Source organism: Notechis scutatus, chromosome Z (assembly GCF_049901735.1).
Source record: "Notechis scutatus isolate UNSWTSFEM ecotype Mainland chromosome Z, rNotScu1.2, whole genome shotgun sequence".
Classification (NCBI taxonomy): Eukaryota; Metazoa; Chordata; class Lepidosauria; order Squamata; family Elapidae; genus Notechis; species Notechis scutatus.
Genome location: NC_142025.1, coordinates 124,493,441 through 124,509,768, shown reverse-complemented (window position 1 = coordinate 124,509,768; position 16,328 = coordinate 124,493,441). Strand labels below are relative to the sequence as shown.

General features: G+C 42.3%; 1 protein-coding gene across 1 annotated transcript in view; it reads left to right on the top strand.

Moving 5' to 3' along the window:
• Nucleotides 1-16,262, top strand: part of LPCAT4 (lysophosphatidylcholine acyltransferase 4) — a 41,404-nt gene extending 25,142 nt beyond the window's left edge. The window contains 11 exon segments of the mRNA XM_026688364.2: nucleotides 636-748; nucleotides 852-912; nucleotides 1,633-1,691; nucleotides 3,903-3,937; nucleotides 4,035-4,089; nucleotides 4,494-4,576; nucleotides 5,079-5,204; nucleotides 7,597-7,738; nucleotides 8,847-8,945; nucleotides 11,152-11,311; nucleotides 14,719-16,262. Of these exon segments, the coding sequence (XP_026544149.2) occupies nucleotides 636-748; nucleotides 852-912; nucleotides 1,633-1,691; nucleotides 3,903-3,937; nucleotides 4,035-4,089; nucleotides 4,494-4,576; nucleotides 5,079-5,204; nucleotides 7,597-7,738; nucleotides 8,847-8,945; nucleotides 11,152-11,311; nucleotides 14,719-14,876 (1,091 nt within the window). The 3' untranslated portion in view covers nucleotides 14,877-16,262.
• Nucleotides 16,263-16,328: the final 66 nt, after the last annotated feature.

Genomic DNA, 16,328 nt, shown 5'->3' with positions numbered 1-16,328 from the left:
ACCATTAACGTTCTAAACAAACAAATTGAAATCACAAATTTTGATCACATGACCATGGGGATGCTGCAATGGTTATAAGTGTGAAAAACAGCTATACGTCGTTTTTTTCAGTGCCATTGTAACTTTGAACGGTCAATAAATGAACTATTGTGAGTTGAGGACTACCTGTATTGCTTCCTTTGGGAAAATATTTCTCAGGCCAACTTTCTGGCAGTGACTCAGAAAAGCTTTATTATTTTATTTTATTTTATTTTATTTTATTTTATTTTATTATTTTATTTTATTTTATTTTATTTTATTTTATTTTATTTTATTTTATTTTATTTTATTTTATTTTATTTTATTTTATTATTTTATTTTATTTTATTTATTTTATTTATTTTATTTATTTTATTATTTTATTTTATTTTATTATTTTATTTTATTTTATTTTATTTGTCGATTGCTTACAAGATAATAGAGATAAGAATAAACATAAGTATAAATACAGGAAATAGGTACGAATAATTGGGGACAATAGGACAGGGACGGTAGGCACGATTGTGCGCTTATGTATTATTATAATATAATATATTATATATTGTGCACTTTGCAATCACTTGTCCCTCTCTCCCCCCTGTGCTCACCCCCTCCAGCCCTGCTGAGATTCAATCAGGCCATCCTGGTTTCCCGCCATGATCCAGCTTCTCGCAAGAAAGTGGTGGAAGAAGTGAAGAAACGAGCAACATCCCAGGGGAAATGGCCACAGGTAAAACTTATTGGAGGACCCGATCCATTAAGTTAATGTAGTTCCTCTTTGATTTGAGAGGGTTAAAGGTTCCTCTCTTGATTTGTGTGACCTCTTTCTCCAGGTGCTTTTCTATCCCGAGGGCACCTGCTCCAACAAAAAAGCCTTACTGAAGTTTAAACCAGGTAAGACATCATTAGCAAGTCTGTTCAATGGGTGTAAAACAATGGATTGGTTGTACAAATCCATTAACTAGCATTGAAGATTGCCCCGCCTTAAACTAACTGATCCAAAAAGACAACTCTTTATGGTTGATGCAACAATTAAGCCCTTTTGTAGCCTACTTTGAAAAGCAGACAGGGTGTCCAATTATCTTAAGTCTAATCTCTTTTGAAAACTGGAGGGGAAAAACAGACTTTCTTTTTGCATTGATTTGGGTAAAAGGCTTGTGAGTATCCTAACCCTTCAACCTTAAAATATACCTTAGATTCACCTTCAGCACTCAGGTTAAAAAAAAAGGTAAAGAAATCCCTGCGGATTTTTACTCTGCTTGTCATTGCCAACTATAAGGGGCAGTTCTCATCTCCGTTTCAAGGCCATTGGGCCAGCACTGTCGGGAGACATTTCCATGGTCATGTGGCTAGCATGATGTCATGGAGTGCTATTACCTTCCCGCCGAAGTGGTACCTGTTTATCTACTTGTATTTGCCTGCTTTCAAACTGCTAGGTTGTCAGGAGCTGGAATGAGGAGAGGAGCTCATCCCGTCACATGGCACTCAGGTCTTGAACCCAAGTTGCCAGCTTTCCAGCCGATAAACCCAGACTCTTAACCACTGAGCCATTGCGCCATTCTTTTAGCCAGCAGGACAGATTAAATCTTGAGCGTGTTTGCTTTATGTTCTCAGGTGCCTTCATATCTGGTGTTCCCATTCAGCCGGTTCTCATTCGCTACCCCAACTCTGTGGTGAGTTTTCACGAACTTTAAGAGAGAGTCTTAATATTGTAATCATTATAGATAATCCTCAATTTACAGCCACAATTGGGTTCAGAATTTCTATTGCTAATTAACATGGTTGTTAAAATGAGTTGTGCCCAATTTTACCACCTTTTTTTTTTACCATAGTTGTTTAAGTGAACCACTACAGTTGTTGTCTAGAGAGATTCTCAGCCATCCAGGTCATGATTGTCCCAAACAGCCTTCCCCCATGTTCAACAGTGAAGGGACACAGGGCAGAAATATCCTGCAGAAAGCACAGCTCCACAACATAGTCCATTTAGCAGTTCCAAGAAGGCTGCACACTCAATTGTACTACTCAGGTGACCCGGTGGACACAGATAAACCTCCAAGTGGCCTCAACAACTCTCTAAGCAATACAAAGCAAGTTTATTACAGTCAAAAACCAGAGACCGGAACAAATAAAAACACTCAAGTAGTATCCAGTTAAAAGTTTTAGAATAAAGTAATAAATAACAGATAAAATCTATATTAAAATCTCAAGTTGGCATCCAATCTGTTAGTTAAACACATGGCCTAACTATACTATAATATCAATCTTTAAACTGTGAGGCCCATAGTCATTAAATACTAAAATGCAAAAAATAATGCAAAAGGATTTGCTACATTAGTTGTGTAAAATAGCTATGGTGGATTAATCACGTGTTTCCGACAAATCTCCAGTGCTGTTACTCGGAATCTAGCTACCTGTGCTGCTATCACAGTCTGTTCATGCTTAAGCAGCCACTGGAGATAGATTCTCTAAAAGAATGCAAATGACCAGCTGGCTTCAAGAAATATAAAACCTTCCATTCCCCACCATCCTGTCAGAGCTGAAGAAACTTCTTGGATGAGAAGTGAAACACCTTAAAAACAAACAAACAAGAAAATCCAGTTGCCTCTTGAAAAAAACCCACCTTTGGGACATTGCAATTGTAAAGTGCCATGTTTCCCCCAAAATAAGACCCAACTGGAAAATAAGCTCTAGTGTGTTACAGGATGCTCATAATATAAGCACTACTCCAAAAATAAGCTCCTGTTAAGATTGTCAAGACAGACACATTTAGTATCATATTTCCTTGAAAATAAGACCTAACCCAAAAATAAGCCCTGGTACATCTTTTGTAGCAAAAATTAATATATGACACAATCTTATTTTCAGGGAAACATGGGTAGGTCAAACAATCATTAAGCAATCTAGCTCTCTCTTCCAAATGGGCTTTGTCTGTTGGAAGCCATCAGGGAAGGTTGCATATGATGATCGTGTGACCTTGCAGAAACTATCATAAATACTTGCCAGTTGCTGAGCACTCAAATGTTTATCATGCAATAATGGGGACCAGAGGTGGTATTCAGTAAGTTCTGACCAGTTCTAGAGAACAGGTAGTGGAAATTTTGAGTAGTTCGGAGAACTGGCAAATATCACCTCTGACTGGCCCTGCCCCCATCTATTCTCTGCCTCTCGAGTCCCAGCTGATTGGCTGGGTCTTTTGTTGCTCTGCACAGAAGAACAGAGCTGGAAAGCGGGTTAATGGGTAGGGAGGGAATAGAGATTTTGCAGTATCCTTCCCCTGCCACGTCCACCAAGCCACACCCACAGAACCGGTAGTAAGAAATTTTGATGGGGACTCTGCAATGGTCATTTGTACAAATATCAGTTGTAAATTACTTTGTCAGTGTCATTGTAACTTTGAACAGTCGCTAAATAAATGGTTTTAAGTTGAGGACTCTCTATACTTGATGCCAGAGAAAACTGGCTGAGTGTTTTTTATCTGCATTTTTGAAGCTGGCTTGTCTAAGTAATTGTTATGCTAGATTGTCCCAAAGGTGCTTTTTCAAGAGGCAGTTGGACTTTCTGGTTTTCCTTTGAAGACCAGTAAGTCCAGTTGCCTCTTGAAAAAGCACCTTTGGGACAACCATGACCTGGATGACTGAGAATCTCCATAGATGTTAAGCTAGATTGGTATTTAACTTAGTGTAAGTTTATTAGTGCTTATAAAAATGGCAGTGGAGAAAGCAGCTCAAGAGCCCCTGGAGGTTTTTCTGTGTCTTCAGGGTTACCTTCCTTCAGTAGTGCAAGTGGGTGTGGAACTTTCTTATGGATTATATGGATCTCTCTTATGGACCATGCCACTTTGTTAGATCAAACTAAATACCTCCTTTTTCTTTTCTTTTTTACAGGATTCAACCACGTGGGCATGGAGAGGACCTGGAGTGTAAGTTCCTAATAATGGTTTTATAATAGTGGGTGGTTATGTGTATTCCCCATGTCAGCGAGACCAAGTCTGAGTCAATTTCCATTTCTTCTTCCAGGTTAAAAGTCATCTGGTTGACTGCATCTCAGCTTTGCACGACTGTAGAAGTAGAGGTAACAAGAAAAGAGGGGAGTTTGTGATCATTCAAAGAATGACTCTTGGAGTCATTCTTTGGTGCCTTTTCTGTTTCACAGTACTAACTGTACTTTGTTCAAAGTACAATTTTATTTGTAAGCCTCACATTTTTTTTCTCTGGAGCTAGATTCACACTTTGGCTTTGAATGCTGTGTTGGGGCCCCACTCCCAAAAACAGTGGATGGGAAATTTCTCTCTTCTGCCATATTAAAAATTACAATTTCATGTAGACTTGGGCACTCAGATTCTAGTCTTCAGATTGGCCTACAATCTCTCTTAAAGTTGATGCCATTTTCTTGACAATCCCAGATTTTGCATATTATAGCTCAGTTCTCCAGGAATTAAATTTTTTCTTTAATTCTGATTTTTTCTTCCTTTCCAGTTTCTCCCAGTTTATCAACCCAGCCCTGAAGAGGCTGTGAACCCCACACTATATGCTAACAATGTCCAGAAAGTGATGGCCAAGTGAGTTTGGAGATGCTTTTTGTAAACAGGGAGTTTAGGGTGCAACGGAAGGATAGGCTCAACATTATAAGAAATGATCAGAAGATGTTGTGACTGGTTTGGGATCCAGGTTCTGTGTGCTGCTAAAACTGAGCTCTGAAGACTTGAGAAGACACCTGGAAAAACTGAATTTATAGTAGAGAAAATCTAAGGCTCTTGATAGTTGACCAGACTAGAAGAGTTGGCCAGTTCATTAATATTTATGGCAAAATCTATCAATGCAGAGGTTTCCCCATCTTGCTAGGCTTTGAAATCTGATCTACAGGATGCTAGCTTGGGGTCCCTGGTGGTCTCAACAAGAGACTAGAAGCCAAAATTTATTCTCTGGAAAATATACTGAGGTGTAATGGAAGAACTACTGTAAACCTGGTTCTTGGTGCACAAGACATTTCCCTTCTTGCTTGATGAATCTGTTTCCCCCTAAGACTCTTCTTGTCCTTATGTTATTTCCCTCTTTAACTAGAGCCCTGGGGATCCCTGCCACAGAATGTGAATTTGTGGGCAACCTTCCAGTGACTGTCGTAGGGCGCTTGAGAGTAGCCTTGGAGCCACGGATCTGGGAACTGGGGAAGGCTCTCCGGAAGGCCAGGTAAGGGGTAACTGGGACAAGGAAAGAGCTTTGTTGGATGAAATCAATGGTTGACTCTCATCCTCCATCCAGCTTTGCCACAAGACAGGCCTCCTTTGATAGATTATGGGTCTTTCTCTCTCTTCTTTCTCTCCCCCTTTCTTCCTTTTTCTATGTTTTTGTTCTGTATATTGTTACTACATTCAAAAATTCTAATAAAAAAATATAAAATAGTCTGTCAGTCAAGGTGGTCTATCCAGTTATAGGATAATTGAAGAAAACATGGTTAAGTACTGGTAAATCAGGGTTCTATTCCTCCCCCCACCCTTTCCCATCAGTGAGTATACAAATTTATTCTATTCCGGTTAAGCTAATGTGCATTTTTGTTTGTTTGTTTCAGTGTTCCGGAATACCTGTTATCACTGGATATTGTACAATATTATACTAACAAAAGCAATGTTTTGCTTTTATTCTTTCCTACCTCAAAGTATTTTGGAAAGAAATTAATTAACTAAGAATTTGGATTGTTTGTCACCACAGTAACTCTCGAAGAGAATAGGAAGACTCTGTGGGGGAAAGAAGCCCCCACCCCTCCAAAAGAAAGACTAAGTTCAAAAATGGCTCAAGGATTGAGAGAACACAGTCGCCCCACCAAATTCTCCCAGCACATCTTTCCTAAGTTCTGGTCACAGCACAAAGTTCAGCATATGCAACGAAACCCCGTGCTTTCCTGTTCACAATAGATATAAAAAGAAAAATGTTTATGTGTCACATTGTTTAACAAGCATATTGTTTCTTTATATACAAGAAAATATGGATAGTGTAGGAAATGAGCAGGCTGAGCCTGAGAGGGGTGGAGTCAAACACATTATCAGTTTAGAATCCTTACCAGCAGTGGGATCCTATCTGTTCTTCTATCGGTTCGGTGATTGCATGCGCACACGCACAGCTTTCCCCACACTAACTGAGGCCTGTGGGGCCAATTAGCTGAGAGGAGAAAGAAAAGCGCTGGGGCAGGTGGGACGGCTGATCCTGCGCTTTTCTCTTCTTTCTCCTCTCAGCTGATTGTCCTAGGACAGTGGTGGCTAACCTTTTTCGGCTCCTGTGCCGAAAATTGCGCAGGCACTCACGTGCGCATGCTCGAATGCCAGCACCCAGAAGGCAATGCGTGCTGGCCCCCCACACCGCCTGCGCATGTGCACGCAACCCCATGTGCATTGCGTATCTCTGCGCATGTGCAGATGACCCCCCTGCACACTATGCATCTCTGCGTATGCATGCACGGTCCCCCCTGTGCTGTGCATCTCTGCGCATGCACATCAGACCCCCGTGCGCGCTGCACATCTCCCACGCACCCCCACACCCCACACATGCGCACCAGATACCCAACAATCAGCTGTTGGGCGCCGACACCCATGCACATGCACAGTGGGGCTCTTCTGGGTGACCGGTCATGTGCTGGCAGAAGTGGTTCTACATTCCACTTCTGGCACGTATGCCATAGGTTCGCCATCACAGTCCTAGGATTTTTTCCTCCTCTCAGCTGATTGTAGGAGGCTTTTTTTTAAACTACCTGATCGGCCGAATTGGGCTGAACCCTCCTGAACCGGTAGCATGCCACCAGGGGTGGGATTCTACCAGTTCGCATCTATTCGCTAGAACCAGTTGTTAACATTCTAAGCAGTTCGGAGAACCAGTTGTTAGAAGAAATTACTGGCCTAATCCTGTAAGGAAGGCAGGAAGGAAACATTCTGGTGTTGCTTACAGAAACTGCCTCTCCGTTAACCTTTATTACATTCTTGGCAGGACTAGACTTCCTGTCTCAGGAACTTCTTTGGAGTTTTTTCCCCTTCCTTTGCTGGCACTTTGCTTGTGTGGAGTGACCATTCAAAGTTACAATGGCATTGAAAAAAGTGACTTATGACCATTTTTCACACTTACCACTGTTGCAGTATCCTGACAATCATGAGAGGCCAGGCGAGGAGACGTGTGCCTCGATGTGAGTGATGTTGAGTTGGCCACGCCCAGCCAATAACATGACCACCAAGCCATGTCCACCCAGTCACATGACCACCAAGCCACACCCACCACCTAAGCCACGCCCACAGAATCAGTTGTTAAAAATTTTGAATCCCACCCCTGCATACCACACTGATCCTTATGTAGACACAAGTGACCTAAGTCCAGCCCTGGTGTGAATTCCATTGACTTCTTAACTAGTGCCAATTTGCCTTGACCATTAGTGGGTCAAATTCATGTAGCGTGAAATAAACTCATAGTATTTTTGAACACTATCCCAGCTCCTGGTTTTTTTGCACCCGACAGAGACCTCTTGTGGCTGCTGCTGCTAAGCGGTCTGACAAACTTCCCTGGCCTCACTCCTTTTCATCTTTGCAATTATCTCAATCCACAGATACCTAACGGAGGGGATCAAATACAACTTGGATGCGCTTCCTGTCGGCACTTCGGGGCAGGTGGGACCAAATGAGTTTGCCCACTGGCTGGGACTGGCCAGTCCTAAAGCTGTGGAAGAGATCTGCATCTATTTCCAGCAGGTAAGCTAGAATAGGAAGAGGAGTACGAGTAGTCCTTGACTTACGACCACAATAGAGATCAACATTTCTGTGGGTTAAGTTTTGAGTTTGCCCCATTTTATGGCCTGGCTTGCCACCGTGGTTGTGAATCGCTGCAGTTGTTCAGTTAGTAACACAGTTATTAAGTGAATTCGGTTTCCCCCCATTGAGTTTGCTTGTCAGAAGGTCATAAAGGGGGATCATGTGACCCTGGGCCACTGTAATTGTCATAAATAGGAGCCAATTGTCATGCCTCAGAATGTAAATCAAGTGACTATGGGGATGCTGTGATGGACATAAGTGTGAAAAGTGGCCAGTTTTCAGTTTCTGGGTGTACCCTAAAAGAGGACCTGACCTGGGGTGCTCACATTGCAGCCCTGGTCAAAAGCAGAGATTATACTACCTGAGACTTCTCAGAAAACAACAACTGAATGAAAAACTGCTGGTGACCTTCTACCGCTGCACCTCTGTATGGTTTGCCAATTGCACAGGGGCAGATAGGAAAGCACTCCAGAGGGTTAACGTCATTCCCAGAAGATCATTGGTTGTCCTCTCCCATTTATAGCCCCCGCTGCCTTAAGAAAGTTCAAAACATTCTCAAAGATCCATCTCTTCCTGAGCACCCTTTTTTTGAACTATTACCATCCGGCAGACGGTACAGAATAATAAAAACAAGGACAAATAGGCTGAAACACAGCTTCTATCCCAGGGCAGTAGCTCTTTTGAATTCTGCTGTATAGTGCAGTGTTGGGGGTTTTCGGTTCAATGTGTGGAGTGTGAAGGATGTGTGTTTGTGCTTATTTTCATGGTCATGGTCATGATGTGCACTGAAGATGGTGTCTGATTTCGTTGTATGAAGTGCAATGACAATAAAGTAAAGTAAACTAAACTAAACTAAAAAAATGGTCACAACTCACCTTGGAACTTACAACTCACAACTTGGAACTTCGAATGGTCACTAAAGGAACTGTTGTAAGTCGAGGACTATCTGTGCTACGTGCATAATCAAGAGTGGCTTTCTTCATTCTTTCCCTTTGCCTTCTTCTCTGCACTTAAGCAACTCCGTCATACTTCCTGCTTTGATCCCCAGGATTCCAATGGAAACATGGATGCCCGGGAAGTGTCTTTAGCCCTGGAATCTCTATGGGGAGAACATGACCCACAGCAACTGACACATCGGGCTTTTGAGGTAATGGTTCTGATTAGCTTTGATGGGAAGAGGAAATGAGCTTTCAGAAGGCCAGGTGAGATGTTTTAAGAAGGACTTGGATCCCTGCTGGCTGGCGAATTCTGGAAGTTGAAATCTTCGCATCTTCAAGATGCAATGGTTGAGAAACATTGACTTAGTTCTTGGGCAGGGAGCAACAGAATATGCCAGGGATACTCTGGGAAGTTGAGGGGGGGAAAACAACACCCCCCTCCAAAAAAAAAAAAAAAAAAAAGACAGTAGCAATCCACTTTCATGTCTCAAAGGTGCTTTTTCAAAAGACAACTGGACTTTCTGTTTTTTCTTTAAAGGTCCGAGGATAAGAAGCAAAACGTATTCAAAGCTTCTTGGACGAGAAGAGAAACATTTTCAAAGAAAAACCAGAAAGTCCAGTTGCCTCTTTAAAAAAGGACCTTTGGGATAACCATGACCTGGATGACTGAGGACATAGACATTAAGCCACTTTCATTTGGCTATTAAGAAAATTACAGGGATCTGTCCAGAGATGGTATTCGGCAGGTTCTGACCAGTTCTGGAGAACTGGTAGCAGAAATTTTGAGTAGTTTGTAGAACCAGCAAATACCACCTCTGACTGGAGCTTTTACAGTGTCCTTCCCCTACCATGCCCACCAAGCCACACCCACGCAACCGGTAGTAAAAAAATGAATCGCACCACTGGATCTGCCCATAATTTTTTCAAAAGTTAAGCTCAATTCAAGATCTTTCTCTCATGTGCAGGAGAAAGTTCTCACAGTGAACTACAGTGAACTTCAACTGATAGCAAAATTGTCCATTGCAATTCTCCCCACTCCCCACTCTTCTGTGCCAAAGGGAGGGGCAGAAAGGAAAAAATATAGATGGGTTTGAATTTTGTTTCTCTAAATAGAGCTTGTTCTTCAAACACAGCAGTCCCTAGAAATTTTTGCCTCGTGGGTTGCTAACTTTATAAATATCGCTCATCAGAAATTACAGATAGTCTTCAACCTATGACCGCAACTGAGCCCAAAATTTATGTGGCTAAGTGAGACAATTGTTAAGTGAGTTTTGCTCCATTTTACAACCTTTCTTGCCACCGTTGTTAAGTGAGTCACTGCAGTTGTTAATCTAGTAACAGTTGTTACATGAATCTGGCTTCCCCATTGAACTTGCTTTTCAGAAGGTCGCAAAAGGGACCTTCACGTGATCCCAGGAGACTGCAACCATCATAAATATGAGTCAGTTTTAATCACATGATTTTAATCACATGAGCACGGAGATGCTACAATGGTCATGTGAAAAATGGTCATAAGTCACTTCATTTCAATGCTGTTATAACTTTGAACTGTTGAGGGCTACCTGTGCTGGATTCTTGTGAATTTCTTGGAATGGTTCCAGTTCTGGGTGGCAAGTGAAGCCCGACATCCAGAATATTTTCTCAGTGAGAAGGTCAAAAGAATGGAAGGGGGCAAGTTGGTAGATACAGAACCTAAAGAGTAGAAGACATAGTGGACATCAAAAGATCAGTAGGGACTGTAGATTTAAAGAAGGTGGAGCTGTGAACGTCAGAGCTCAATAGATTTTGTGAAACGTGTATGAATTTCATTTCTTTGTCAAAGTCTTCTTTATGTTGAACTAGCTCTATGCCTGTGCTTTGCTACAAAACTATGTGATTGGGCTTAGTTTTGTGGGGGGGAATAAGGGGGGGGATTTGTTCCTTTGCCTACCAACATCCATCGATATTCATGTGGCTAGCGTCCTGTCAGTGTGTAACAGAGTTGAAGGCTGTTTGGAAACTGAAACAGTATTTGCTGTGTGAGCAAGGAGGAGGCAGCAAGGAGCCTGGGTGTGGCTTAGCTCAAATGTTCTGTACTAAAGCTGCTTGGTTCTCTGAAACTGAAACTCCTCTGCTTATGTTTTGCATTTGGAACAGATTTCTTTTCAGATGGGAGAGGAAGTAGAACTCTTTGTATCAGAGTGTGTTAATAATTTAGGAAATACTAATGTTCTGATGATCATTTCGAAAAATCCTTTCTTAGTGAGCACCTAGAAGCCAAGAAGAACATATGTGCCAAATTTCAAGTTTGTAGGCTTTATGGTTCTGGAGATTTTGTGATGATGAAAATGGTATTTCGCTTTTATATATAGATTACAGTACAGTGCTAATGTGATTTATAGTCATGTATTGATTGGCACCTTTTCTGTCAACCAGCTATTCTCAGAGGTGGAGGCCAAGACAGGAACCTCTTATCTGCACCAAGATGGATTCTGTGCCATTTTGCGCCTCCTGCTGGGCACTCCAGTTGTGGACGGAGCTGAACTCTATAGCCGACTTTGCACCGAGGACCACAGCCAGGATGGGCTTAACTTTGGTGAGATGGGGCAGGGGGAAGAAATAACAAGATGGGAAGGAAATACCTAGATATGTACAGTAGTAGGTCATCCAAAGGATATTCAAAATCCATGCAGTGAGTCATGGAAGAGAGAAACAGATGGACAAAAGGATATGGGGAGATGAGAAAGAGGAAAGCTATTATATTCTGGCCACTGATATGATATGGAAGCACCGTGAGGGGAGCATAATTTGGATAAGAAGGTTTCCGCCATATGTCCCACACCAAACCTTGTTTCTGTAGGTCGTGGAGACCTCCAAGATCATGTTCCTAGGTTTAAACCGGAACTCTTCCATTTATACAGTAGTTATCTGAGTTGCAGTATGGAAGGAAATGTAGGCAGAAATGCACTTGTTTAGCCTCATTTAAGCCTAGTATGTCTGCTTTGTCTTTCAATACCCTTAACAATCACCCAAAAGATTGAAGAATCTGAAAGTGTAAGCTATTATTAAATTTTTGCACATCTGTATATTCTATATCCCACATGAGATGTTAACATTTTAATATATTTTTTCTTACAAAAAAACACAGAAAGTAGTTCCCTCAGTAATTCATCCAGCCCAATCTTCTCCTGAAAAGCTGTCAACCATGAGATAATATTTAGAGTTCTAGTTAACATGTTAGTTCCCTATACTGATAAAACATAAAAGAGATGTTTTGGCAGTATCGGTAGATAAAGTAAAAAAAAAAAAAAACCTTTGACACGATGCAAATTATGTTTCAGATTTCTACAGATATTATGCATAATTTTTAATCCTTTTGATTGGGAAATTACAAATAGAATTATTTGCATTATAATCAAACTGTGATGCGGGACATTTCAAGATGCCCTTTTAATATGATGTTGGAACTCCAGGTTGTATAGGAAGATAAACTGGCAATATTGCCTGTTCCTCTAATCATGGAATCAATAAGGAAGGTATCCAAGAAAGAGGGGAACTGGCATATGAGCCCCCCTATTATAGAAGGTGGTAATTATTATGTTGCTTCCAAGCAACCCTGCGGTTTTCTTGGCAACATTTTTGGGAATGGTTTGCCATTGCTTTCTTCAAAGGACTGAGAGAGAGGAACTGGCCCAAAGCCACCCAATTGGCTTGGGGCCTAAAGGAGCAGAATCTAATTGAGTTTGGCTGATCTAGAAAAACGGCAGAGCCAAGTTACACCTGGCTAGTTGTTGGATAGACAGCTGCTCGCATGTCTCAGGGCTGTAGGCTAGGCTGGGAAGTCTGAAAAACACCCTGGAAGAAAGCAAATGGCAAACCCACTTCTGTATTGTTACTATAAAAAGCTACCCAGGCAATCAGCATGAATGTCATCTTTGCCTGGGTCAACCCATAAGTGATCTGGGCTGATCTTGGGGGGGAAAAAACCCTTGGTCCTTGGAAGGGAAAACCGCAGAATAATTTCTAGGCTAGGAAGTCAAAAACACATCCTAGAAAAACAGCACAATGACAAGCCACTTATGATAGAAACTACAGAGCAGTGGTCGCCAACCAGTGGGCCAGGGACCACTGGTGGTCCGTGAGAAAATTTTGGTGGTCCGCAGAGAAATGTCACCCCCAAAGCACTTACCCCACAAGCAATTAATCCAGGCTGTGTGGGAACACAAGGCTGCCCTGCCCACATGGTCTGCGGGAACACAAGGCTTGCATTGCATGCATTGCAAACAACATGAGGTAGTGAGGAGAGGGGGAAAGGGCGGAGGGGGGGAACGTGCCTCATGCCCTTGCCTGGCCACCAGTCTGCTTCTTTCCGCTTCTTTCTTTTGCTTTTGGCTGCATGCAAGGAAAGCAGCAAAAGTCTTTCTTTCTCTCCCCCAAACTCCACCAGAAATGAGTCTTTGGGACCCTGCAAGGCATCCTGCTCCAAGAGACTATGCTGGCCTGACAAGTCCCACAAAGACTTATTTCTGGCAGATTTTGGGGGAGAGAAAGAAAGACTACTGCTGCTTTTGCTGCTTTCCTTGCATGAAGCCAAAAGTCTCTCTCTCTCCCACTGAGAACGGAGCTGGAGATGGTATCCTGCAATCCCAAATAAGGAATGATCAATCGGTAGGAAAACGGGGTGGGAAATTTTCCTGCAGATTTTTTTGGGGATTTTCCCAGGGTCTCTGGTCCGCAGGATTTAAAATTATGAGTTTGGTGGTCCCTGAAGTCCAAAAGGTTGGCGACCCCTGCTACAGAGCATTCTCGTGCTCAGATGTCTTTAGAGATTCTTAATCATCCAAGTCATGATTGTCCCAAAGGTGTTTTTCCAAAAGACAACTGGACTTTCTTGGGTTTTTTCTTTGAAATTCTGGACAGAGAAGACCACCGATTTGAAAGAGGGGTTAAAGAAGCCATCTATGTTAAAATTGAACATCCGTCTCTTAACAGTATACGACACCACCTATTTCCTGTCTTGCACATATTTGAACTCTGATTCAGCTGACCTTGAGGGCACAGATAGCCCCACAAGTGGCCTCAATGAGACCTAAGGACCAGATGACTGCAAAGAATATAAATCCTTCCATTCCCCACCAGTCAGTTAAAACTGAGGAAGCTTCTTGGATGAGGAGCAAAATGTTTTCAAAGAAGAAAAACCCAAGAATGTTGCCTTTTGGAATAACACCTCTGGGGCATTCTTGTGGTCATCTAAAGCAAAGCTCTCCAATCTTTTTGAATTGGTGGCCAATGGGGGAGGCAGATGGCTTTATGCACACATGGGTGCACGCAAATAGGGCCGCGAGCACCCGCGCAGTACTTATGGCAACGGTAGTACCCGCATTGCACTTGCAATGACACCAGGGCCTGCATTGCTCTCGCAGCAACTGTAGCACAAGTGGGGGGTGTGCACCAGTGGTGGGATTCAAAAATTTTTATCACCAGTTCAGTGGGCATGGCTTAGTCGGTGCACTTTGTGTGCGCGCACACAGTTTGTGTGAGCGCACACACTTTGTGTGCGCCACAGGTGCTAAACACGCATTTTGTGCAGGCACAAAGGCGTTTGCACAGGCGCGAAGGCATTCCAATTCACTTCCTGCAAGCATGAATTCTCCCGGTTGCTTCAGCAGCTGCCGCGTGGTGTGCCACGCAAAGCAGCTATACTTCAGAAGCAGAGGATAAAGGTGAGTATCAGAGCCCGAGCAGGCTGGTGGGCCCAACAGTAGGGTGGCAAAGAGAACCGGTTCGTTTGCCACTGCTCATTGTCGCTACCGACTCTGCAGAACCGGGCCAAACCGGTAGCATACCACCACTGGTGTGCATGCACGTATAAGTGTGCGCACTGGCCAGCCACTCACTGATCTAAAGTCATGCTTGGTTCAAGAGGAACTTACCTTCTGTGATGCCATCTTTGGAGTCCCTTTTTATAACGACGTAATTTGTTTTCCTCTTTTCTGTAACCAGGTCAATTCCAGGACTTCTCTCTCCATCACCCTGACTATGCCCGTCTGTTCAGCACGTACCTGCGTCCCCCTGCAGCCTGCGCTCTGCCCAAGCCTGCCCAAGCATCCACTTACGCTAATGGTGTCTCTGCCATTTCCCCCAAAAGCAAGGGTGACTGAAGCCCCTCCCCTGCCTATTAAGCCATGTGTATCCAACCACCGTGAGAACAGCCCCCCCCCCACACACACAGCCATGCCACACACCTTTGGCCACCACAGAGACCCCCATTCCTTGCTTGGTCCCTGCTGTCAGGGTGAGGTTAGGCGGACTGGGGCCAAGATTCTCCCCCTCCCCATCTCAGGGCCAACGAAAATGGGGAAATCACAGCCGCAGTTTTTTGGGGATTGGGGCTTCTGGGTTTACTTTAAAGTTTTGTTTTGGGGCGAGGAAAGGGGCTAGGATTTAATCCTATCCTTTATTTTACGTTGTTGAGTTTCGTTTTTGTTTTCGCCAAGAGGAAGGATGAACCGAAGGATGAGATAGCATTGTTTTTGGGGGTTTCATCTTCTGTTTTGTAAAATATAAGAAAGTGCTATTTTATATATAAGATAAATATCTATATCTAATATAATATATATATATATATATATATATATATATATATATATATATATATATATATATATATATATATATATATATATATGTATGTATGTATATATATATGTATATATATGTATGTATATATATGTATGTATGTATATATATATGTATTACATTTTAAAACAAATAAGGGTTCCTGGACTTTTTATTAATTTTTTTAAAGGCATCGATGCAGAGACAACTGTTTGCCGTATTAATTTTTCATCCTACTTGAGGTTGCAAAAGGAGATTAAATATTGCAAAGTATCCCTACTATCCAATCAGTGGGGATATGGCATTTACGGGTAGTCCTCGACTTACGACCACAATTGAGGCCATAACTTCTGTTGCTAAGCGAGACATTTGTTAAGTGAGTTTTGCCCCATTTCTTGCCAACGTTGTTAAGTGTCTCATTACAGTTGTTAGAATTAGTAACAAGGGTTGTTAAGTGAGATGATTAAGTGAATTTTGCCCCATTTTACGACCACAGTGGTTGAGTGAATCACTACAGGTTTTTTTAACTTAGTAACACAGGTTGTTCTGTGAATCAGGCTTCCCCGTTGACTTTGGCTGGTCAGAAGATCACAAAATGGGATAGCGTGACCTCGGTACACTGCAACCGTCATAAGTGTGAATCACTCAAAGCATCTGAATTTTGATCATGTGAGCATGGAGATGTTACAGCGGTCCTAAGTGTGAAATATGGTAATTTTTCCCCATGCCATTGAAACTTCAAACGGTCACTAAACGAACTGTTGTAAGTCAAGAACTACCTGTATAGCATTGTTCAAAATTCACTTATTGGGAAGGGAAAAACCTCACTCTTCCTTTTTTTTTTGGCCCCACCTTCCTGGTCACTTCAGTTGTGCTAAGAATAAGAGATTGATGCTTCATTGAAATATAGCCATGGTAGATAAGAAGTAGACAAGAGTTTGGGATTATTGGAAAATACCATATTTACTTTTTCTTGAAATGTCCCCTATTATTCA